General features: G+C 40.1%; 1 protein-coding gene across 1 annotated transcript in view; it reads right to left on the bottom strand.

The window, feature by feature from the left end:
* Positions 1 to 979: 979 nt before the first annotated feature.
* Positions 980 to 26,418, bottom strand: part of LOC126237288 (UDP-glucosyltransferase 2-like) — a 113,170-nt gene continuing 87,731 nt past the window's right edge. The window contains exons 6-7 of the mRNA XM_049947234.1: positions 17,381 to 17,600; positions 980 to 1,425 (exon numbers count right to left, since the gene is read on the bottom strand). Of these exons, the coding sequence (XP_049803191.1) occupies positions 1,143 to 1,425; positions 17,381 to 17,600 (503 nt within the window). The 3' untranslated portion in view covers positions 980 to 1,142. The remainder of the gene's footprint in view (positions 1,426 to 17,380; positions 17,601 to 26,418) is intronic.

The raw sequence follows: 26,418 nt of genomic DNA, 5'->3' as shown, positions 1-26,418 counted from the left end.
ACCCAACATACTTGCTAAGTGTGGTGACAACATGCAGGTAGGGCAACCACAGCTATGAGGAATCATCTTGGGTAATAAGAGGTTAGGTTAGTGTTGTTTAACGTCCCGTCGACAACGAGGTCATTAGAGACGGAGCGCAAGCTGGAGTTAGGGAAGGATGGGGAAGGAAATCGGCCGTGCCCTTTCAAAGGAACCATCCCGGCATTTGCCTGAAACGATTTAGGGAAATCACGGAAAACCTAAATCAGGATGGCTGGAGACGGGATTGAACCGCCGTCCTCCCGAATGCGAGTCCAGTGTGCTAACCACTGCGCCACCTCGCTCGGTTTGGGTAATAAGAAACCGCTTCATTGTATTCAGTCCCTTATTTTCAGGTCACCACCGGTTTTGTGGCACTAAAAACCAAATCCTCAGGTGGTCATATAACTAAAACATTATACCTAAAGTGCTCGGAACTTTGTGTCCAAAATTCGTTGCCTATCAGACCGCTAAAAGGCGGTATGTCAAAGAATAAAACAGCCAGATGAATGGGTTGCTTCCAGTTTAATCTGCTGCGTGGTGCCATTTCTCCAGTCTATAGACAATCATGAACAGGGGACGTGGCCAGATGCTGCGTCTAACAGAAGCACATCACATGGCCGTGTCCCTATTCACAATAGTCTATAGAAGCGGCCCCATCCACCATATGGGACTGAAGTCAATCCATCCATCCGGCTGTTTTATTCAATGGCATACCGGCGTTTAGAGGCGTTTTATTCTGACAGGCAACGAATATTGGGCACAAACTTTCAAGCCTTTTAGCTCTAATGTTTTACTTAAATGTTCACTCTCAGATGTGCGTGTTAATGGCATGCAACCGATAGCGGTCTAAAAATAAAGGACTAAACACAGCTGAAGCATTTATGAATACTCTAGACACATATTATTATTTTAAGGAAAAAATACACTAATAAGGAAATCAATTACTTGTTTCCTCTTTACAATCAATACAGTGCAGTATAATAGGATCAATCTAGTGTTGTGCATTCACATCATAATGTTTATAGCATGACTCATGCTTAGAAAGAAGAGTTCACTCTTCAATATTTGAGGCAGTTCAGTATGAGAAACGTGATTAAACAGCTAAATAGAGACGTCGTGCATCACAATTGTTTCTTCTCTTTTCTCTTAGTATCCTTCATCGCAACAGTGATCTGACGTATGAAGTAGAAGGCGGCGTACATAACGGCGCACGTTGACATCAAGATGAAAGCGATGACGTCGAGCAGCAGCAGCTGCCACCAGTGCAGGTCGAGGGCAGCACTGCGTAAGTGCGGAGCCCCCTTGTGACGTATCACGTACTCCACCCACCACACGGCGCGCTCCAAAGAGTCCGCCTGATGTTCGCGGAATATCTCTGACAGCCTGTTCATGTTCTCTTTGTACCTGTGGAGGAAGACGAAAGATATGAGTAGGAAGAGATACGAGCAGAAAGTAGTGATACGTTCGTAGAGTTTTTCCGTGAGCTACGTAAACAAAACAGGTAAACATAACAAAATGGTTCAAATGGCTCTGAGCACTACGGGACTTAACATCTGAAGTCATCAGTCCCCTAGAACTTAGAACTACTTAAACCTAACTAACCTACGGACATCACACACATCCATGCCCGAGGCAGGATTCGAACCTGCGACCGTAGCAGTCCCGCGGTTCCGGACTGAAGCGCCTAGAACCGCACGGCCACCGCGGCCGGCGTCGTTGTTCCACCAGATGTAAAACACTTATCTTTTGTGTATGTGTACAGATTTTTTTTTATTATTTTTTTTTAACGGAGTTGCTGCTTTGTTTGGGCTGAACCATTCTTTCTTTTCCTTATGCTAGCAGAAAGACACCATTTGTGGTCACACTAACAATACAGTATACGAATGATTGGTGTTGTTCACGAGCTAATTGGTGACGATCAAGCAGAGATGCGCGTATTGCCACCTGCTGATTTTTATGATTTTTTCTTTGATAATGCAGTGCCCACACATCCTTATTTTCAACCTCTCTCAATGCATGTAAATTTTTCTCCATGATGAAATACTCACAGTTCGTCACATCTGCGAGTTCTGGGGTACAGTGACGTCGATTATCGTGGATTAGATCTGCCTGAATTTGGAGACTAACTAATATCAAAACGATCCTCCTTAAAACGAGAAGACCATTTGCTTTCTATCCAATGGCATTGTCCCATGCACGACGCAAATGTCTCTGGCTCCCTCCGCTGCTGTCACTCCTCTGTTAAACTTAAACAGAAAAGTAGGTCGCTAATGTCCTGATTGTTCTTGGCGTTCCACTGTCTAGCGTCCACAGCTTGACTCACCAACTCACAAAATGACGATGTGTAAACTCAAATAGCAACAGTGACCTACAAACGAAATACGACAATCTACAAACAGACCTACTGCAATGGAAATACCAAAATGTAAAACAAAAGCGCTATGAAGTTGTGCAAAATATTTTGGATGTTGTGCTTTAACTTCTGTGATTGCTAAGAAAAAAAGGGCAGAAATTCTACTTAATCGTTTATTTAGTTTTGGTTTCCCCAAATATGTTTCAGCATCTTCTGTCTTATGTTGACTGAGTTTTGTCTATTATCCCCCCCCCCCCAAAAAAAACGCAGCTGTACAAATCAACATAGAATGCCTACAGTACAATAACACGTGACCTGACAGCAAAAACTTTTTGTTTTGTGATAAAACCAATTAAACACGAGTGTAACTGTCAAGGGCAGTAGTACTACAAGAAATGAGTCTTTTAATACGCCTAAAATAACGAGAAACAAGATTACAACATCAGATGTAAATAACACGACACATAACTCGAATTTTAGTCTGAAGTGACCAAAAAACAGAAAATAGAAAATGGTTTGTTGTTTGCATGTGGCAAACTGTAGAAGGTATGATAGATGATAGGCAGCAGCCGCCGACCAAGGCAGAGCAGCAACACTTTACGAGTTCCTAAACAGCAGCGAATTATATACAGTAGTTTCATCTGTGTGCTTTGGTAGTTAAGATTCTGAATTTCTGCGTGTCAGTCTGTTTTATTAGACACAGTTCTCACGTTACCGTTTGCGTCGGAAAGTAACTAATTAGGTGACATTTAACAGGTTCCTAACAAGGAGTGAATTATTTAGTCTCACCTGTGTGCTTTGGTAGTTTAGTTTTTGAATCTCTGTTAGGATAATTTAATAGACAGTTCTTGCGTTTTCGTGGGGTCTACAGTAGAATTCCGCAGCGTCTGCCGACAGTCCCACGCCTGTCTGTATAGTGTACTTTTACACGGACTTTAGCACGGATAGGGACTGTGACTGCTGTGTGCGGATGTGACACTTCGCTCTCAGCTTCGGGCTGTGTTGGCTTCAGGTACACAGCTTGAGGCTGTAGTGGATAGGTATTACTTATGTGGGCCGCCTGTGGGGACCCAGCGGACGTCCAGAACGACCTCTACGAGTTCGCCATTCAGTCCGCCCCGATGGTGAGGCCACTTACTCCTTACATTGAGGTTGACCTCTCACCCGTGGTAGAATGGGAGGTGGCCTCAGGGCATGGAAGGCTGAAGAAAACTTCCCAGGGGCGAAGGTCATACCTACCCTGTTAGTCTGACAAACAGCTTCCAGGTGCTGTCTGTGGCTGACACTTGCAGCCAGATGCAGTCGCAAGAATGGGGTGCCGCAAGGTTCGGTCTTGGGTCCTCTGCTGTTCTTAATGTATATTAATAACTTGCCATTCTGTATTCACGAAGATGCAAAGCTGGTACTTTTTGCCGATGATACAAGTATAGCTATCATACCAAACAGACAAGAATTAACTGGTGAAATTGTAAACGATGTTTTTTTCAGAAAATCATTAAGTGGTTCTCTGCAAATGGGCTCTCATTAAACTTTGACAAAACACAGTATATACATTTCCACACAATAAATGGAATGACACCATTAATAAATATAGACTTCTATCATAAATCGGTAGCTAAGGTAGAATATTCAAAATTTCTAGGTGTATGCATTGATGAGCGGTTGAACTGGAAAAAACACACTGAAGATCTGCTGAAACGTTTGAGTTCAGCTACTTATGCTATTAGGGTCATTGCAAATTTTGGCGATATACATCTCAGTAAATTAGCTTACCACGCCTATTTTCATTCTCTGCTTTCGTATGGCATCATATTCTGGAGTAACTCATCATTGAGTAAAAGAGTGTTCATTGCAAAAAAGCGTGTAATCAGAATAATTGCTGGAGCTCATCCAAGATCATCCTGTAGACACTTATTTAAAGAGCTAGGAATTTTCACTGTAGCCTCACAATATGTATATTCACTTATGAAATTTGTTATTAACAATCCTAACGAATTCAAAAGTAATAGCAGTGTACGTGGCTACAACACTAGGAGAAAGGATGATCTTCACTACTCGAGGTTAAATCTAACTTTGGCTCAGAAGGGGGTAAATTATGCTGCCACAAAAGTCTTTGGTCACTTACCTAATAGCATCAAAAGTCTGACAGACAGCCATACAGCATTTAAAAGGAAATTAAAAGAATTTATGAATGGCAACTCCTTCAACTCATTAGATGAATTTTTGGATATAGTAAGTGGGTAATTTCCCCAATCGCCACAAAAAAAAAATTAAAAATATCAAGTGTCATGTAATATTTTGTGTAATGTTAACTCTTGTATAGACACCTTTTATAACCTGACACGTTCCACATCATTACGAAGTGTAGTATTCATGATCTATGGATTAAGTACAAATCTAATCTAATCTGACCCTGATTCAGAGTAAACGTCTCATCCTGCAAGATCCGGACAGTCATAGAGGATATGATTATTGGTAGTTGGAAACTCCTATGGTAGACGCGTTATGGGACCCTTCAGGGACACGGCTGCCAAGGATAGAGCGCAAGTCAATGTGCACTCCATGTTCATACTGGCTGAAATCATTCCAGACGTGGAATGTGGGCTTCCGACGCCATGAGGAGCACAGTGAGCAACGCCAAGTGCAGGTAGTGGCTCACGTTCGTACCAAAGATGTGTGTCGCTTTCGATCGGAAGAAGTTATCTCTGGTTTCGAGCGAGTCGTAAAGGCTGCCAGTCTAGCTTACGAGATGGAAGCAGAGCTCACCGTTGCCAGCACAGACGACGGGACCGACTGCGAACGTGTGCTACATAGCCGAGTGCAGGGTCTGAGTCAGAGCCTCAGATGGTTCTGTTACAATGTAGGCTGCAGATTCTTCCACTTGCTCCATAGGCTGGTGGAGTTCAGACTTCCGATAAATAGGTCAGAAGTCCATTATACAGCCGGCCAGGGTGGGCGAGCGGTTATAGGCGCTACAGTCTGGAACCGTGCTACCTCTACGGTGGCAGGTTCGAATCATGCCTCGGGCATGGATGTGTGTGATGTCCTTAGGTTAGTTAGGTTTAAGTAGTTCAAGGGGACTGATGACCTAAGAAGTGAAGTCCCATAGTGCTCAGAGCCATTTTTGAATCCATTACACACAGGAGGTGGCTACACAGGTAGCGCTAATACAAAGTACTGATGCTCAAATCAATATAGGCACTGAAAGCTGGCTAAAGTCAGAGGTAAGTTCTGCCGACATATCTGGGTAAGACCTAACGGTGCTCGGAGAGTATAGGCTAAATACAGTTGGCGGTGGCGTGTTTGTTGCTGTTAGAAGTTCCACGTCTTCTCCCAAACCTCTAGAGCGATGTCAACCAAAGTTGGCACACATATCACTTATTATTTAGAAAGAATCACTGTGGGGGGTAAGAACCACCTACTATCAAAGGTATGAAGGAGGGGGTGAAAATGGATTAAGGCTCACGCCTCGACAGTATCCAGAACTTACTAATCCAGTATTTGAGAATGAGAGAACTTCGTGAATTCTAACAAACTTCACACAAAATTTCAAATCTTTACGAAACTTTTTCTCGCGGAAAACCACCACAAAATGACGAAAAAAATTATTGCTTACTACATTTTTGCTGTTCATGCATTAGGCATGGCGTTTTAATTTATTATTTCTTCACTGCTAACTGTATAGGCTACATACTTGGCAGACACTGTTCACATATGCCACTGAATATATCATTGTAGGGCAGATAGTTCAGGAGACATAACCTCATAAACTCTTGAGATGCGGGAAAAACTACTGCACTATGCATGACGTTTACATTTATTATTTCTTTCCTACTAACTCTATTTGCAACACATTTCGCAGAAGTATCTACACTGAAGTGCCAAAGAAACTGGTATAGGCATGTATATTCAAATACTGAGATTTGTAGACAGGCAGAATACGGAACTGCGGTCGGCAACGTCTATGTAAGACAGGTGTCTGACTCATTCCTTAGATGTGTTACTGCTGCTACAATGGCAGGTTATCAAGATTTAAGCGAGTCTGAACATGATGTTATAGTCGGCGCACGAGCGATGGCACACAGTATCTCCGAGCTAGCGATGAAGTGGGGATTTTCACGTACGACTGTAACGTGAACATCAGGGATCCAGTAAAACATCAAATCTCCGACATTACTGCGGCCGGAAAAAGATCCTGCAAGACCGAGACCAACGGCTACTGCAGAGAATCGTTCAACGTGACAGAAATGCAATCCTTCCGTAAATTGATACAGATTTCATTGCTGGGCCATCAACAAGTGTCAGCGAGCGAACATTCAACGAAACATCATCGATATGGGCTTTCAGAGCCGAAGGCCCACTCGTGTACCCTTGATGACTGCACGACACAAAGCTCTACGCCTCGCCTGGACTCGTCATCACCGACATTGGACTGTTGGTGACTGGAAACATGTTGCCTGGTCGGACGAGCCTCGTTTCAGATTGTGCAGCTGGACTTGTACTGGTATGGAGACAACCTCATGAATGCATGGACCCTGCATGTCAGCAGGGGACTGTTCAAGCTGGTGGGAGGCTCTGTATGCAGTTGGAGTTTTATGGGACTCGTGATGTGTCTAGATACGACTCTGATAGGTGACAAGTACGTAAGCATCCAATCTGATCACCTACATCCGTTCATGTCCATTGTGCATTACGACAGACTTGGGCAATTCCAGCAGGACAATTAGACACCCCCACACGTCCAGAATTGCTACAGAATGTCTCCAGGAACACTCTTCTGAGTTTAAAACCTTCCGTTGGCCGCCAAAATCCCTAGAAATGAACATTATGGGGCATATTAGGAATGTCTTGCAATGTGCTGTTCAGAAGAGATCTTCATCCCCTTGTACTCTTACAGATTTATGGACAGCCCTGCAGGATTCATGGTGTCACTTCCCTCCAGCACTACTTCAGACATTACTCGAGTTCATGCCAGGTTGTGTTGCGACTCTTCTGCGTGCTCGTGGGGGCCCTGCACAATATTAGGCAGGTGTAACAGTTTCTTTGGCTTTTCAGTGTGTGTATGCCGTTGAAAGTGCCCTCAAAATTATATCATTAGTTCAAGAGATATGATGTCACAATCCTTAACCTGCATAAAAACGAAACTGCCAGGGGAATTTCGCTGGAGATACAGGAGAAATATGTGTACATATATATGTGATACGTGCGCATGTGGGCAAAGCTCCTGATAAAAAGCTCCTCCTAAACACCTCGATCGATTTCAATCAAAACTAGTACACGCATTACTTACTATCTGAAAATAAATGCTGTGGGGGTAAAACCAGCAACCTCGTATTGGGGTGGGGATGATAAAGTGGAGAGAGAATGAAGGCTTGAATCCAGTAAGCAGGTTCAAAAGATGTAGGTTGCGGTAGTGATGTAGCGATGAAGAGGTCTCCACAGGATGGACTGCCACAGAGAGTTGCATCATATCACTGTTCGGAATGAGGACCACTATAACAAGGCGACGATTATTAGAGCCGGGTCAGTGGTCTAATAGAAGATTGCGCTGGAGTGATGAACGTCACTAAGTGTAACAGTCTCGAGCGATTATTTAATATTGTATTACATCACATTATATTGGTGAAAAACATAAGTGTAACGGACATCATCTGAAGTAATTGTAGTTTCCTAGAGGCATTTGCAAAAATTTCACTTTGTTTGGTAAAAAATGAAGAAACTTGAACTAAGGTATCTTTTTTCTTTGCCTCTGCGTTATGGTAGAGCAAAGACATAAATAACTGTTCTCGTGATTGGCTGTATACCAACATTACCCATATTTATAAGCTGTGGACTAACAGTTAATAAACTGGGTGATATATGCTCAACTGTGTGTGAAATCTTATGGGACTTATCTGCTAAGGTCATCAGTCCCTAACATTTTTTTTTTTTTTTTGTCATCAGTCTACTGACTGGTTTGATGCGGCCCGCCACGAATTCCTTTCCTCTGCTAACCTCTTCATCTCAGAGTAGCACTTGCAACCTACGTCCTCAATTATTTGCTTGACGTTTACCAATCTCTGTCTTCCTCTACAGTTTTTGCCCTCTACAGCTCCCTCTAGTACCATGGAAGTCATTCCCTCATGTCTTAGCAGATGTCCTATCATCCAGTCCCTTCTCCTTATCAGTGTTTTCCACATATTCCTTTCCTCTCCGATTCTGCGTAGAACCTCCTCATTCCTTATCAGTCCACCTAATTTTCAGCATTCGTCTATAGCACCACATCTCAAATGCTTCGATTCTCTTCTGTTCCGGTTTTCCCACAGTCCATGTTTCACTACCATACAATACTGTACTCCAGACGTACATCCTCAGAAATTTCTTCCTCAAATTAAGGCCGGTATTTGATATTAGTAGACTTCTCTTGGCCAGAAATGCCTTTTTTGCCATAGCGAGTCCGCTTTTGATGTCCTCCTTGCTCCGTCCGTCATTGGTTATTTTACTGCCTATGAAGCAGAATTCGTTAACTTCATTGACTTCGTGACCATCAATCCTGATGTTAAGTTTCTCGCTGTTCTCATTTCTACTACTTCTCATTACCTTCGTCTTTCTCCGATTTACTCTCAAACCATACTGTGTACTTATTAGACTGTTCATTCCGTTCAGCAGATCATTTAATTCTTCTTCACTTTCACTCAGGATAGCAATGTCATCAGCGAATCGTATCATTGGTATCCTTTCACCTTGTATTTTAATTCCACTCCTGAACTTTTCTTTTATTTCCATCATTGCTTCCTCCATGTACAGATTGAAGAGTAGGGGCGAAAGGCTACAGCCTTGTCTTACACCCTTCTTAATACGAGCACTTCGTTCTTGATCGTCCACTCTTATTATTCCCTATTGGTTGTTGTACATATTGTATATGACCCGTCTCTCCCTTTAGCTTACCCCTACTTTTTTCAGACTCTCGAACAGCTTGCACCATTTTATATTGTCGAACGCTTTTTCCAGGTCGACAAATCCTATGAAAGTGTCTTGATTATTCTTTAGCCTTGCTTCCATTATTAGCCGTAACGTCAGAATTGCCTCTCTCGTCCCTTTACTTTTCCTAAAGCCACACTGATCGTCACCTAGCGCATTCTCAATTTTCTTTTCTATTCTTCTGTATATTATTCTTGTTTGCAGCTTCGATGCATGAGCTGTTAAGCTGATTGTGCGATAATTCTCGCACTTGTCAGCTCTTGCCGTCTTCGGAATTGTGTGGATGATGCTTTTCCGAAAGTCAGATGGTATATCGCCAGACTCATATAATCTTACACACTACTAAACCTAAATTATCCCAAGGACAAACACACACACCCGTGCCCGAGAGAGGACTCGAACCTCCGCCGGGACCAGCCGCACAATCTACGACTGCAACGCCTTAGACCGCTCGGCTAATCCCGCGCGGCTGGGTGATATATAACGAGATTTAATAATGTATAATGAGCCTTATGACTCAACTTCCCTAACGAATTTTTATAGTTCTTTTAGCAGCATTGGACATCAAATCCTATATTGATTTTTCCTGCTGTGAAGAATTATACAGTACGGGTAAAGCTTTAATTAGCCTTTAGGTAAGCCCGATGTCACAACGAAGAATAGGAATCCAGCTCCAACACCGATCGGCTAGAAAGAAGGTATTTAATGGCTAGGAGAGGACCTGCTTTGGCCGTCCAGTAGCCTGGGTGGCAAATTTCTTATTCCTTACATAAATATCCCCCATGTCTAGCAATAATATTGTAAGGTTCCAATAAACCACAAATAGACGTCTAGGGCATGGTAACAGTGTGGCTAAGCCGTCAATACATAATTCGTGTCTATTTCTTTGTCAGCATGATAATGAGTTGCCGTGCAGCTTCCTTGGTACGCCGGAAGCTTGGATGCTGTCTTATAGTCAATGTGGATGCAAATCTTTAGGGAAGAGTGTAGAAACAGCCCAGCTCACTTTTCCTCTCTTTCACCAGTGCAGCATAAACATGCCTACAGTAAACCTGGCCAAAACCTGACCCCAATTCTCACAAGGGCATTCCTTCTTTCCCTGCCACAAAATTTAAAGACAGCTATAGTTTACCCATTATCCGTTGACAGATAAAGACCGTCTGGTGGCTTGGTGAGGCTACAGTCACTTTTACATGGTAGAGTAATTTTAGTAAACTCTGAAGAACGTCTTCGGCTTATGACATAGGTCTACTCTTCTTTGTGCACGCAATTGCAACAGTCAGAATGAGATAAAAAGAAACTTTTCAGCACTAGGAAAGGAAAGGAAAGCGTGAAAATTTAAATTTTAGAAAATTGTCTGTACCTGGATATGACATTTTCCCGAAATTTATGGAGTGAATGCTGCGGAACGTGCAGTCATACAATATGAATTCAGCAGCCCTGTTGAGATGGCTGCAGAGTACTGTAGTGTGCAATGCAGCGGAGACCAGCGGGTTGCCGCGTTGCAAATCCACCACAGGCAGTACAACACAGTCTGGTGTGCTGCGCATGTATACCAACACAGTGGCCGACCAAAACACGGTGGTCTGCTTCTGAGTTAGCATCCAGTGGACTCCACGGGAATGAGAGGCACCCGCATAGCCGCCCACTGTTGTCGGCGCCACATTCGCGGCACGACTTTGCATCCGCCGATCACGTGTTCGCTGAGCTATTGAACAAGTATCAGACCGTCGAGATTGTGTAGTTAAGTAGCCACGAGGACACAGAGCGATCAGTTCCGTTCATAAAGCCACAGCGGGATCTACTGCTCGTGGCATCTATGGTTCCAACTGCAGCAACATCAATGGAGCATCTGCACAGAAGTGGTACTGCGAGGAGTCACCAGTGTCATCGCCTCCCCTGACAACGGCATCAGTTAGACACTGTGCTCCTGCGACAGTATACATTGCTTCAACTTAATACCGCATGCTGGTGTCATGCGATTGCCTTCATCCGACCAGACTCAGAATAATAAAAGTGTTGTTTTTCGCAATTAAGAATTAATAACCTTAGGGGAGCTATAATTTTCTTGCTACTCGTCATTCAGGAACATTACATCTTGTATGTCCTTCAGATTTACCTAGAATGGCGTCCCTATGGACATGCAGTGGAGACCAGGGCAGGTTGGCAAAACTTTTTCCATGATTTTTTTCCTGATCGTATGTAAAATGTTTCCATTGGTCTTTTATTCTTTCGGGATCTTTACAACTAAATAATCATGGCGTCTCACCGACTGTTTAGTAGAGTAATATCACCTAGGGCAATCTATCTCACCCATGGGGCAACTTGGCCCAGCAAGTGCGGCAAGTTGACCCAGATGATTTTATCATTTAATTAATTACGACTTTGGTTATTTAATCGAAAAAAAATATCGACTTTAATATTCACAGTTTATTTTGAAATAAATTCCTACAGCTTTATGACAAACGCTATAATCATAAATCGTGTTTTCATTGTTATAATAATAGTCTGACGGAAAAGTATGTCCAGAAATTTTATCAATCTTCGTTTGAGTGTCCAACAGCATCTTCATAGTTCAACATTATTTAAAAACAGTCCTTTCGTGTCATTTTTAACACATGGCAGTTGTGACCAACGCTTACATTTTGTCCATTGAATCCTTTCACCCCCTAGATAGCGGCGAGGAAAAGGTTTAAGACACCTACGAGACAGGGCATCCTCATCTTCTTCATCTTAAAGAACCTTCTTAAGAATATATACTGGCTTACTGAGTTCTATCGTGTGATTTTCCACGATCAGGGGAACTTTTTTAGAGTATAGCTTATTATTATGCAGAACACCCATATTTCCCTTTATAGTGTTTTCTGTCTGTGAAGGCTTGTTGTTTTTATTGTAACGCGTATTTCACCGGAGGGTCGGTCAGTATTGCTGAAGTTCCTTATCGTCAGTTTTCTATCGTTTTCCTTGGTTGCCATTTCTCAAATGGTTGCGTTTTTCAGGCGTTGGGTAGCACGACTTTCAACTTAATAGCCATTGTTTCGACAGCATAAGCCTACCACTGAGTTCTTGAATAACTGGAGGGACAACTTAAACAATGAAAACACAGCCAACAGTATCGGGATCGCGTCTATCGGTTATCTAAGAGGGAATCGGTGACAAAAAATTAAATAGAAATAAAAATGAAAATCACATACTTGCCACCGGCTAAAAATCAATGCAAGACACAATTTTCTTACGTAAAAATTGCATCCTATGTGATGTAGACTTTGATTACAAATATACGTATTAGATAAGAGTACTTACTTTCATAAAGAGAGTGGGGCAGGCTGACCATATGAACACACGTGCCCATACTTAAGTGGTCCACTGTGCTCCATTATCATATTGGAATTATTTTAGTTCTTTTATGAAAACGTTTAGATCGTTACCTCTGTAAACACTGTTAAAATAATTCTTAAGCTATAGACTTCGATCGCTCTACTTATTTGTTTAGAAAGAGTATTGTATTCGAGCACACAACAAAATAGCTTGAGTAAGCAAAATTTACTTTCACGAACAAGAAAGCATGAAATGCGTGCCTACCCTCACTCGACAATTTAACTGTATCGACGTGTTTGTGGGAAAACGACGGTACTGTTGCTACCAACGCCCTTGGTCGGTTGCGTGTTCTGACGGCAGTTTCACGAAATAATATCAACTACTCATCGTGCCTCTACTGCCAATGTGCCCCAGTCTCACCTACTTGTTACTTACTCTCATTTCCTGTGTTAGAAATAAAGTGTTTGTTGTTGCAATATCTGAGAACAATTATTTGTTTGCTTGGACTCACTGTGGTCAATATAGTCTTGGTTAGGTCTAAGGTGAATTTAACTATGGTTTTGTGAACGATCGTATATTCATCTAATGGAATGCTGGCCCTCGATTCACTTTGTAACGAAATTAATTCAATGAATCCATTAACATAGGTGATGTAAAGTTTTGAAAGCAAACAAAATATTAGTGATTCAACGAAAGTTGTACCATAATTTTTTTTATAACTTTATTTCTTGATTTTCTGTTATTTTTGTGGCTATACAGCAAAAGTTTCTCCAGTCATTCTGACTTTTTCGAATGTCAAGCCATTATTATTGGTATGTGAACAAAATCATTAGCCACGCGGGGTAGCCGCGCGGTCTCAGGCGTCTTGAACGGTTCGCGCAGCTACCCCAGTCGGAGGTTCAAGTCCCCCTCGGGCATGGGTGTGTGTGTTGTCCTTAGCGTGAATTGGTTTGATTATGTTGCGTGTAAGCCTAGGGACCGATGACCTCAGCAGTTTGGTCCCATAGGAACTTATCACAAAAATATGGAAAAAATAATATCATTTATTGTGAATATTTTCTAAATTTACTTGTTAACTGGAAGTGGACGTTCGATTTAATCATATAGAAATATAATTTTAAATTATTAGCTCTTAAAGGACGGCAGTCGTAATCATGTTAATAATTTAAAAAATGTGCACAGCATATACTAACGAAATGCCCTCACTCTTAGGTGTTAATGTAAGTTACCTTAAGGGAGCCAGGAACCTAAAAATGATGAAATTTTGGGTTTTCAGTTTATTGTGAAATAAAATACTACAGATCTTCCTCTTTAAAATGACATATTAATCTTACCTGTAGCTCAACTCCAAGTATTGAAAATATTACTTTCAATACTGTGCTGTAGAGGGCATGTCGCGACATTGAATTTCCATGGATACATGTTCACTGAAAACATCGTTTTTCAAAACTTCCGGTCTTTCCAAAGACTTTATATTATGTTGGCAACACGATTTGATAGGCAATTGTTTTGTCTGCGTATTTTAGTCTTTGGATACTGTTGTTTACATTGAGCATTTGGTGATTATTGCACGATTTGTGTTGTATTTCTATTGCGCAAATGGAACTTATCATAATGCGTCGATTTAGTAACAGAGTTCACAAGAGGAAGAAGCTTCCTCCGAGATACACTAGTGGAACTGTGACAATTTCTCCGACCTTGGGTAATGATTCTGAAAATAGTGAGGTTATTCATGAAGTGAAATCTACTCCTGTCTCTAGCACAAGCAAGAAGCTGCATGGATCAACTGAAAAATACTGCAGTTTATTGGAGAAGTGTAGTGAGGATAAAGTGAACGAAATAATTAACATTTCATTGCCCTCAAAGGTGACTGAGAGTTCAGTACTGTGTAAGGAATGTTGCAAATTGAGTATGTCAGTAAATGTCAAGCGACACATAGGACTTGCAGCAGAAATCTGTCTTCACTGTACTAGTTGTCATTACAATGTTTCATTTTGGAACTCAGTATATGTCGAAATAGGCCAAGGTGAAACGGATAGTGAGAAAAGCAAGTAGTATGGTGTAAATATTAAATGTGTCTATGCTCTAAGGTCAATCAGTAAGGGATACTCTGCTGGTAAATGTTTTGTGGTGTAATGAATCTACCATCACCACCAACGAAATTCTCAAAATTAACTCGGTTGTTGGATCCTGTGTTGAAGATATTGCCCAAGAATCCATGAAAGAAGCAGTGGAGGAATCTGTGGCGGTGAATGAAGAAATTCCAGATGTTCAGAATCCTAGGGACCTGACTGTCGCGCTAGATGGTACGTGGCAGAAGCGCGGGCACACTTCACATAATGGGGTAATAACGGCAACAAGTGCTGATACTACAAAAGTTATAGATGTTGTAATTAAATCCAAGCACTGTAGGTGTCCTAAAAGAGTGAAGGATGAGCATGCAGAAAACTGTCGAAAGAATTACAGTGGGTCTAGTGGGGCCATGGAAGTTTCCGGTGTGAAAGACATTTTCAGTCGCTCTCTTCTGTGGTACAAGGTCAGATACCTACAGTTTCTGGGTGATGGTGATTCGAAGTCCTTTGCTGCCGTATCTGAGCTGAAACCTTATGGAAACGATGTTACCATTACTAAACAGGAGTGCGTAGGTCACGTTCAGAAACGTGTGGGAACAAGGCTGCGTCGACTGAAGACCACAATGAAAGGCCAGGTACTCAGCGATGGAAAACTTTTGGGTGGAGCTAGAAGATTGACAGACGAGGTAATCAACAGATTGCAGAGAGACTATGGACTGGAAATAAGACAAAATACTCACAGTGTTGATTCAATGGAAAAGGCTGTAATGGGACTTTACTACCACACCTTATCGACTGACGAGGAACCACTACATGGACTATGCCCACAGGGACCCAATTCCTGGTGCAAGTACAACCAATATCAGGGATCTGAACGTGTATACAAGCATCATCACAGTCTACCAGAAACTGTCATGAAGGCTACAAAACCAATTTTCAGAAATCTTTCTGCAACTTAACTTTTGAAGAAATGTCTCCATGGACGTACACAAAATCAAAATGAGAGTGTGAATAATGTAATTTGGACCAGAATCCCAAAAAACGTGTTTGTTGAAATTCATACTCTTCATTTTGGAGTATATGATGCCATTGCTACGTACAACAGAGGTAACATTATAAAGTGCAATGTGCTGCAGAAGTTGGATGTGATGCCCGGAAGGAACATGGTGAGTGCAATGATGTCTATAGACAATGAGAGGAAATGGGATGCTGAAAGGAAAGAAAAGGAGTGTGAGAGGCAAGCCAGACAAAGAATGAAAGGTGTGAAAAGAAGGCTAGATGGGAAGATGTCTAGTGACAGTGAAAACCCCTCTTATGGTGCTGGACTCCACTAAAATGTTAGTGAAACTTTGAAACTAGTTTTCCACAAGTTCACTTTTTTGCCATATAAGGAGCATTTTCTGCTAAACTATTAGAGATAAAGACTTAAAATTTTCAAGGAATGTAAACAGTGCCAATATACACCTTGTATCATAGAATTTTTGTGATACATAATAGATAACAGATTTTATTTCAAAAATACTATGCCAAAAATGTGCAATTATTTTCAGTCACAAAATAATTAATATCTTCCGAAAAAACACCAATAAATTAAAATCCATATTATACTGTAAAAGTTTAAGCATTCTGGTGTTAATAGTTCATAAGGAAATGTTCCTTACATTTAACATTGGAGGTATAGGACGTTCCGGGTACCATTAAAATATATATTACGTGGACAGCTATTAATATTTTATACAATAGTGTAGTAACTTTAGTGTACTTCTTGCCAAGTATAATTCTTGGCACACTATATAGCTTCAGATTCACCTAAACAGCTGCATAAAAATGACTGATTTAGAGTTGTGCCGTGTCTTCGATATATTTTTCTGGGCAATCATGACAGCTTGGTAGCAGCGGTACATTGAGAACTCTATGTCCTATTTCTGGTAAATCCGACGGTAATAAGAATCTTAGTAATAACAATAACACGGCAAAAGACAAGGCAAAATGTGCTTAAAGAAAATCTAGAAAAACTCTGACAGTTAGTCTGGAATATCATCAATTTTTCAAATTAATCTTATGCTTAAACTCTACCACTATCTGATTCTGTTCTGGCCTCGATAAAACTCTAATAAATACGGTATGCTTCCTATTTATGTGTTTGTTGTATTTATTTTATTTATTGATTTGAGTACCCTGGCAACATTGTAATACATTTTCAGCATGGATTTTATTTTTAATGGTCTCATTGATCTTGATGGATAGCATGTCAAGCAGATTTTAAGAGTAGCTGTTGTATCTTTTTATTATTTTGATGGTGTCTATCTCCTGCCACAGCTAAGGTTCCTCTGGTGGTAATGAATGTGACCTGTATAACATGGCTCTGAATGCAACGAGTTTCTGAGAGTTTATGAGATACGATGACAGAACTTACACGATATCTCTAGTAGCTGATTTACTGTAAACAGAAAATTATGTTCCAATTCTTTTGGTAAGTGATATTAAATATCTTATATAATACTGTGCAGTGTTTCTATGCAGTGACTTAAACTTTACGTGTGGTTGAATATACATCCCGCGGTGATCTGTCGTAAGTTTTGAGATCATCTATTCTTATATGTTCAGCAACAATACATAATTTCCAAACAATTGTTATTATTTAGGGTAGACGTACCTTTCATTGTCTAGAACAGCTCGCGAATGTTGAAGTATGGAGTCCTTTGTGAGATCGTTGAATTGTAGAGAGACTCCAAGTTCAGCTTGCACAATCTTGGCCACATTGTACGGTTGGTCAGCAAAGAACGGAATGGCAAGAAAGGGAACTGCGTGATACATCGCTTCGTTCATGCTCTGGAGGCCTCCCTGTGTGATGAAGAGGCGTACTTTTCGGTGAGCTGTTGACAGAATAAGTCACGTCATGCAGGCAGCATGGTGGCAGCTGTAAGAAATACTATTTTACTACGATCCTTTTGCAGGAGACTGCCCATGGGGTGACCCATCTTTTGAGGTCTGCCTACTCTTCTATGTTCGACAACAATCAGAGCTCGCAATATGCAACATTTTTCCCAGAGTCGATCGGGGTCCTCATTTTTCCCAGAGTCGATCGGGGTCCTTTGGTTTGGAGCCAAGTGGAGGGTCTCACTTAAAGGTTTCGTCGAGTCTACGACGTTATTGGCTACAGATTTCTGGAGCTTTGTTATCGGCTGGGGAACTGAAGGACTCCCCTTGATAGGCGGGGGTGCACTGTGCAAAGGAAGCTGCTACTCAGGTAGAAGTGTACTTCTGGAGTGCACATGGGTCTTGTTTTAGGCTAGGTCATAGGTTGAGGTTCTCTGATGAACAATCGCCAGACTTCTCGCAGATAGAGAAATCTGTCCGCGTTCAGAGTAATGACACTTCCAATGTCAAAATTTTAGCTGTCATTCGCCGAAGTATTCGTAACAAAGCGAATTTACTCCCCTCCAGGAAACTTCTAGCGGTCAAATCATTACCGGGACCGAGAGCTGGCTGAAACTAGGAAAGCTCTGAGATATTCGGCGATTCATGGAACATATATCGAAAAGACAGATTAGAGGCCATAGGAAGGGGTATGTCCATTGCAGCCGATCAGAACATTATGTCTACTGAGGTCGAATTTGAGTGCTGCATTAAAGTTATCTGGTCGCGTACAACAGGTCTAGGTAAAATAAAGTTAATTGTTGGATGGTTTTACCGGCCGTCAGATTCCGCTGTGACGGTTTTAAAGCCAGTGAAAGAAAATTTGATTTCAGTAGCGCGGAAATACCTAGATCACGCAATTTTAGTTGGAGGCGACTTTAAACTAGCGATTAGAGACTGGGCCGTGTACGGATTCATTGCAGAAATACAGTCTTCTGAAGTTCTTTTGAATACGCTTTCCGAATACTATCTTGAGCAGCTAGTTCGATAGCCCACACACAATGGAAATATTGTAGACCTAGTAGCTATAAACAGTCTTGACCTAATCGATAGCGTCAGTTTAGAGACAATGATTAGTTACCACGGTGTCTTCATACCGGCTTTGGTTACTGAAGTTAATAAACCAATCAAGAAGTCTAGGAGGGTATTTCCGCTAGAAAGAGCAGATAGACAGTTGATAGCATTCCACTTAGACAATGAATGACTTCATTTAGTTCCAGCACGATGGATATAGAAGATATATGGGCAAAGCTTAACCGAAACTCGATAAAAGCTGCATGGATTTGACGTATGGATACATAGTACCTAGTTATCCATTATGAACAACGGATGAGCGCAAACTATTTCCTGCTACTACCTGCAGTCTTAAGTGAAGTGAAGGGGGCCCTAGGGTAACAATTCGTATTTTTTCATATAATAATTTTATAGACGTTGAAAGGTGGCTACACTGAGCCACAGCGCCAGAGATCGCGCTAGAGAGCATTGTTCCGCCGCCTCCACTGGCAGTGATTATTGAGAACTCGTAGTGGGCAGTGCTTTTGGAGAACTCGTGGTAGTCAGTGCTGAGATGTCGTAGTGAGGAGTGTTTGTTGAGATGAGCTAGTAGGCAGTGCTTGCTGAGATGTGATACTGAAAAGTTCTTGTTGAGATGTGATAGTAGCGAGTCGGTGTGGAGAGATTGTAATGTCTAGAGTGCTTTTCGTCAATATAAATTAAGGTAACAAACTACTTTTCTTTTCTTTCTCATTATTTCAATGTCCTGAATAATGGATCATTACAGGTTCAGTCAACAAAGCATCTGGCTTGTGTTCTTGTATTGGAGTGTAATTCTGGTTTTCTTGAGTAATTATGGTATTTCTATTTCTTTTAATTAATTCAGTATAAATGATATTTAAAATTTCTTGTGTTGTTGAAGAAGAACCGTGCCAGATGCGTACGTTGAGTCATACTTCCACACACAGAACAGTTACACTTGTGCTTTGGTTTCGTAGGTTTTATAGTTGCTGGGGACTTAATTAATTAAGTGTGTTAATGAAAATTCCCATTTCATTCTTTGTTGTTGTTCTTTGCAGTCAGATAGCGTAATAATACTAGTCAGGGCCAACCGTTTACGAGACATAGCGTAATCGGACATACAGCTACCAAAAATTAAAAATTATTTGCATTCTATTTTAATTAAGCCCCCATGCACGTGGCGACCGCTGCTTCGGATCGTCCCTTGGAGTTCTTCTGATTGCAGAAATAGTAGACAGTAGTATTGTTGTAGTAATTTGTAATTTAGTAATTGTAGTCTATTTTGCATGTGTAGATTTGGTAATTGTCATTCTTCTAATGGTATTTTTTTTCTCTGAATTTGATTGTTGTCTTGTATACGCGTTTGACGATTTAGTGCAATTGTTTCAATTGTTCGTTAATCGTGTTTGAGGGAAACATTTCGAGTGAATGGTATTGTTGGAGATAAAGAGTCATTGTGTATAATTTCCGTACAGTGACGAGTTTTGTATGTTTTGTAAATGATTACGCGATCAATGAAAAAGGCGAAAATGATGGATAGTGAGAATGACGAAATTGTTAACATGGCGAACTCGCCAACAGAGGAAAACAGTATGATGGATAATGAAGTGGAAAACAATGTAATAAGTCGGGAAAATAGTCCGGAACCATTTCAAAATTTTTCTCAATCAGAAAATTCACAGAATCCGAGATTAACGACAGAAGATTCTGAAATAGTATCGAACACAGATAGCTTTACAGCCATGACGAAAGAAGTTGGTTTCGCGGGAAATGTTGGGGGCGAAATGAATTTCGAACCGGCTATTACGGAGCAGTTGATGAGTGCTATATTAAATTTGGGAGCACGAATGGAAACAATTAAAACAGAGATAGGAACTTTAGCAACACGGTTAGACTCACAGGGATCACAAATAGGAATAATTACAACTGGTATGGGAACAATGGAGCAGTTTCGATCTGAATTTAAAACAGAAATAGGAACAATTAAAACTGAGATGGGAACAATGGAAACACGGTTAGATTCACGAATAGGGACATGTTTCAAAAATATGAAAGATGAATTAAAGAAGAGTTAAATTTACAACGTGCACACGATAAGGAAGAAATATTTGAGAGAATCGAGGAATCCGTACTAAATGACAGATTAAATAACCTAACACAACAATATGGACAGTTAACTACCAAATGTGTCAATACTGAAACCCGAGTCGCGACACTTACGGAAGACGTAAGTAAACAGAAAGAAAAAATAGGTGACTTATTGGAAAGAGTTGAGGAGATTTCAGATAAATTGACAAATCTAAGTTTACATGGGGACAGAGATTCGGATGATACAGCTCCATTACCATTTGCAGAAACCGAAGAGTACCAGAACATAAATAAACATGTTGACAATCAGGGAAAATTTAATGAACGCGTTAAAAGGGAATTTGAGGCATTAAAAAAGCAAGTCAAACAAATTGAAGGCGAAATCGTAGGAAAAGACGGCAAAAGAAATTTAGAATCACAGATACCAGAGGGGTTTGAAGAAGATAATTTGTTTCATTTACGGGACGCAACAAGAGAGCGCCAGGCGCGCGAACTTGACAATAATCGACATTCAAACTGGGACAGACGCGGTAGGTCTTTGTCGCCACGAGGCGAAAACTTTGACTATAAACACTTTTTGACTGTTCGGAAATTTAAGATCTTCCGCAATTCTAAGAATGACATACATCCATGTGCATGGTTAGATCAATTTATGTACGCACTCCCACCAAATTGGCCACTAAGTCACAAACTGGAATTTATGTGTGGATATTTAGAAAACGAACCGGCGACGCGAATGCGCGCACTCATTAGAGATTGTAATAATCTAAATGATTTTTATCATGCATTTCTATCGGCATATTGGTCCGAAAACACACAAGACAGAGTCAAACATAGTCTGATTATGCAGCGTAATTTTAAACAATCTGAGTTCCGCACGCCGGCAGAATACTTTGAAGACATGATTCGAAAGAATCAGTTCCTGTCCAACCCTTATAGCCCGACTGAATTAATTCGCATTTGTTTAACTAAGCTGCCACAATCCATAAGAAAAATTGCTTTAGCTGGAAGATGTAAAGACGACATTGAGACTTTTAAGACTTTGTTACAAGAACTTGAGTATGACAACGACGACGGGACTTCTTGTAACTTTTTCAGTAACAGTAATTACGATAGATTTTCAGAGAAAAGGGATAGTGATCGGAACGGGCGTTATATGGGTAATTTTGAGAATGACAGACGTAACAGACAGGACAATAGATACCAGCCCTATGACAATAACAGACGTTCTAACAGAAATTACACAGACAATTATAATAACGGTAATTCTTACCGGAATGATCAATCATACGGAAACAGTAATCGGTATCATCAAGACAGAAATTATTCATACAATAATAGAAACTCTTACTACAGAAATAACCAGGGTAGTAGGTCTAACAATAATTTCAGAAGTGACAGTCGAAATTATACAAGAAGTAGTTATGCAGACAGAGAGGAAAACAGAAATTTTAATAACAGACACAACCAAGAATTTGCATGTAACAGACAGGAAGGACCTAATTGGCATCCTCCGCGTGACAGAAATTCAGAGAGACAAGTGGAAATAGTAGAAACTGATCCGCGAAATGTCGGGAATAATCAAAGACGTGACGCAAACAATCGACAATGACTAGCAGCTTCGGCTTCTGGCAGCAATATAGACGGTTCAGAAAGTAATGACACTACAACTTTACACTACGTACGCCTGGAAGATATGAGAGACATTTTGCTAGGCGAAAAGGAAAATAATGTAGACGCATTTTTACATCCTGTTATTGAAGTATGTGTGGGTAAGAATAAGTTCACTGCTGTTTTAGATTCTGGGAGCCCATTGAACGTCATTAGTGAATCAGTTTTTCGTATATGTGAAAGAACTATTGCCTGTCCTGTGTTACCTATTTCTAAAACTACAATTCGAGGAGCGATTTCTGGAAAAGGTGTGGAAGTTAAACAACAGACCAACCTAAATTTCATTTGTCAAGGATACGAATTGTCTGCTAATTTTATTATTGTTCCATTACTCAGTACACAGATTATATTAGGTATGGAGTTTCTTAACACACATAAGGCAATTTTGAACTTTAAAGAAGGAAGTGTGAATTTGACTGTTGCCGGAATGCCGAAATGTTTGAAATTTTTCGAGTGTTTAGCAAGACCTGAATCAGATACAAAATGTTTAAGGTTTCTTACTTCTGATGTTTTCGTTGAGCATTATGACGACAGTGTGTTTATTCATGACAATGACAATAGATACAGAGACGCGATGGAGGATATAATTAGTAGCGAAGAATTAATTAATGAAAAGGTTGAAAAAGCTGAAGTGCCAGCTGACGTTGCAAAAGAAGAGCTGCACCATATTTTGACTTCACATGCTACAGTGTTTAGTCATCACACAGGAACTATACAGGGCTTACAATATTTATTTAAAGTAAAAGAACACACACCATTTCGCGGAAAAACGTACGCTATTCCTTTGGCTTACAGAGACAAGGTTAAGAATGAACTTCAATACATGTTAGATCAGGGCATTATTGAGCCAGCAGTCAGCCCTTATACCAGCCCATTACACGTTGTTCTTAAAAAGGATGGGTCAATTCGTTTGGTTCTGGATTTTTAACGAAATCGTCGAAATTTTTGGAATTGATTTTAAATTTCGTTAAAGAAGAATAATAGATTTTATCTTTTTGCTTTTAAGTTAATTTTCTCTCGTGCGAACTTTGTTGTAGAACCACTCTCTTATTTTCGTGTGGTAATAAAAAAATTTACTTTCTTAAGAATTACGTACATTTAAAGAAAAATATTACGTGCACTCATATTAACTGGATAATAATATTTAGTTGAGAATTGAGTCCTTTAGATCATTCGGCCTTGGCATACACTTTCCTGATGCAGTGGGTTTTTTGTTAAATATTTTTACTGAATTTTATCCCGGCAATAGCCATAGAACACAAGATTATCTCTATCAGCAGAAAATGTTTTAATTATTGCCAAGCCGACAATTATCACTGATCAAACCTACTTCACTACGCATTTGAGTTATTTTAAAGCACCAAACTGTTTAAATTTCAATGTTGACTAACATTAACTATCCGCCTACGAATGCACAAACGTATAATTAATTCAAATTTTATCAGCCACAGGATCACTGAAAAGAAAGAACAATTTCTTAATTCACTATTGATTTTTATGCATCTATTCCCGATTTACGGGTTTGATAATTTTTTAAATGTGCCGCCTCTTCAGATCTGCGATTGTTGGTCGCGGCACGGCCCAGCAACACCGCTAAAAAATGCTGAAAAATTCTTAAAGAAATTTTATAGATGACGTGGGCAAGCTAATTTACATAAATAATTCACACTTTTGATAAATACTGATATATTTAGCTCAAACAACAATTCAACTCACATTAATTCGTAACGCATCGTCTAATGGCGGCTAAGTCCAGACAGAGACAAAAGAAGTCTACATATTCATTAAAAGCTTCTTCACAGCGTCCTACCTCGATCACGTCAGAACAGAGACGACCAAAGAATACATAATGTTTAGTCCTTATATAGCATTTCCCGACTATTAACATTTCTTTGTAAATTATTCTTTTCTGGCAAATTTTTATATCTCTGATACCGCAAATACTGACACATTTTACATTCACATATTAAATACAGAAAAATTCCTATCCTAAATACAGAGAAATATTACAATAAAACATAATGAAAATAACAAACGTATTTTATACCACATTCAGTAATATTTTTGTTGAATAATTACGATGTATATACAACTTGCCCAGAGCGGCGTATATGGTACAAATAAACTGTGAAAATGCCAGGGAACGTTACAGATTCCAGACAGATAAATAATATTATTATTCCTGAAACTGACTGTCCACAAAATTTAGATGAACTTCTTCAACATTTCCATGGAATTAAAGTTTTATCCACGATTGATATGCGCGCAAGTTTTTGGCAAATAGAACTACACCCTGATTGTAGAAAATATACTGCCTTTTTAGCCTTTGGTAACTGTTACCAGTTTCGGAAATTACCGTTTGGACTTACTGTATCTTCTGCAGCATTCATTCGTAGTTTAAATGAAATTTTACCTGTTTATCTTCGTGACAATATTACTTCATATGTTGACGATATTCTTATTGCTAAACGTTCTTGGAGTGAGCATAACAAAATTTTGGATTCATTATTACGTATTTTTGCACGAGTTGGCATGACAGTGAACTTGGAAAAATCAGAATTTGGTCGTTCTCAGGTGAAATTTCTCGGTCACATTATTTCTACAGAAGGTATTCTCCCTGATCCAGAGAAACTAGACGCTATTCGTAATTATGCTGTTCCTACCACAAAACGTGATGTTCGTAGTTTCCTTGGTGTCTGTAATTTTCTTAGACGCTTTGTTAGATTGGACAATTTGGCCACACCTCGTTTATGTGAACTATCTGGAAAAAATTCTAATTGGTGTTGGGATGAGGAAGCTCAATCAGAATTTGAACAACTTCGTGATGCTTTAGTTGCTGCTCCACTTCTTTCACATCCGGATTTATCTAAAGATTTTTGTTTGGCGACGGACTCATCATACAAAGGCCTAGGTGCACATTTATTTCAAGAGATAGAAGAAAACGGCGTTGTAGTACAGAAGACTATTGCATTTGGAAGTCGTGTTCTCTCTAAATCCGAAAAGAATTATTCGATTACGGAACTTGAAGCTTTGGCTGTTGTTTGGGCTTTCACAAAATTTCGCACATTTTTGTTTGGTAGACATACTAAGGTTTACACTGATCATCGAGCTTTGGAATTTCTTATGTCGACAAAATTAACTCATGGCAGATTGTCACGATGGGCGCTGTATCTACAGGAATTTGATTTTAGTATTGTTTACATACAGGGATCTTCAAATATTGTTGCTGATGCTTTATCACGTGCACCTATGGGTTTGAAACAAAGTGCTGAAGAGGACTGCAAAGAAAACCATTATTGTTTGATGTACATTCAAGGTGTTGCGTTTGAGAATTTTATTTCGTCTTCGCTCCAGGACATCGCTAAGGAGCAAAATAAGGATCCAATCTGGAAGGACATTAAGGAGAAGTGGAGGAGAAAGGAAAGCGTAGCGATTAGACAGCATTATTTAGTTCGCAATGACATTCTTTTCAAACGAAAATCGGTCGACAACTCTGTTTGGTTAGTTTGTATTCCTGATGAGTGGGTCAATTAATTGATTTGGTACACACATTTCAGTTATGCGCACTTTGGTATCAGAAAATGCTTTCATAAATTGCGAGAAAATTGCTACTTCAGTAATATGGAAAAACGTATTCGATCTGTTCTTGCCAAATGCAAATTATGTCAAAAGGCTAAGCCGCCAACAATTTCTCACAGAGCACCGTTGTTTCCTATCATTCCAGCGAAATTAAAGGAGATGGCTGCAGTTGATTTGTTCGGTCCAGTGGTTCGATCTACTAATGGTTTTGCGTACATTTTTGTAGCAGTGGAATTGACATCAAAATATGTGTGTTTTACACCGTTACGCAAAGCAACAGCTCGTTCAGTATCTAATGCTTTCATCAAACATTTTCTTAAAGAAGTGGGTCATGTTGATAAGGTTATATCAGATAATGGATCACAGTTTCGCTCTAAAATTTGGCTTCGTACTCTACGGCGTCGTAAAATTAAACCAATCTTC

The sequence above is a fragment of the Schistocerca nitens genome, chromosome 2 (assembly GCF_023898315.1).
Source record: "Schistocerca nitens isolate TAMUIC-IGC-003100 chromosome 2, iqSchNite1.1, whole genome shotgun sequence".
Taxonomy (NCBI): Eukaryota; Metazoa; Arthropoda; class Insecta; order Orthoptera; family Acrididae; genus Schistocerca; species Schistocerca nitens.
This window is presented reverse-complemented; position numbering and strand designations above follow the sequence as displayed.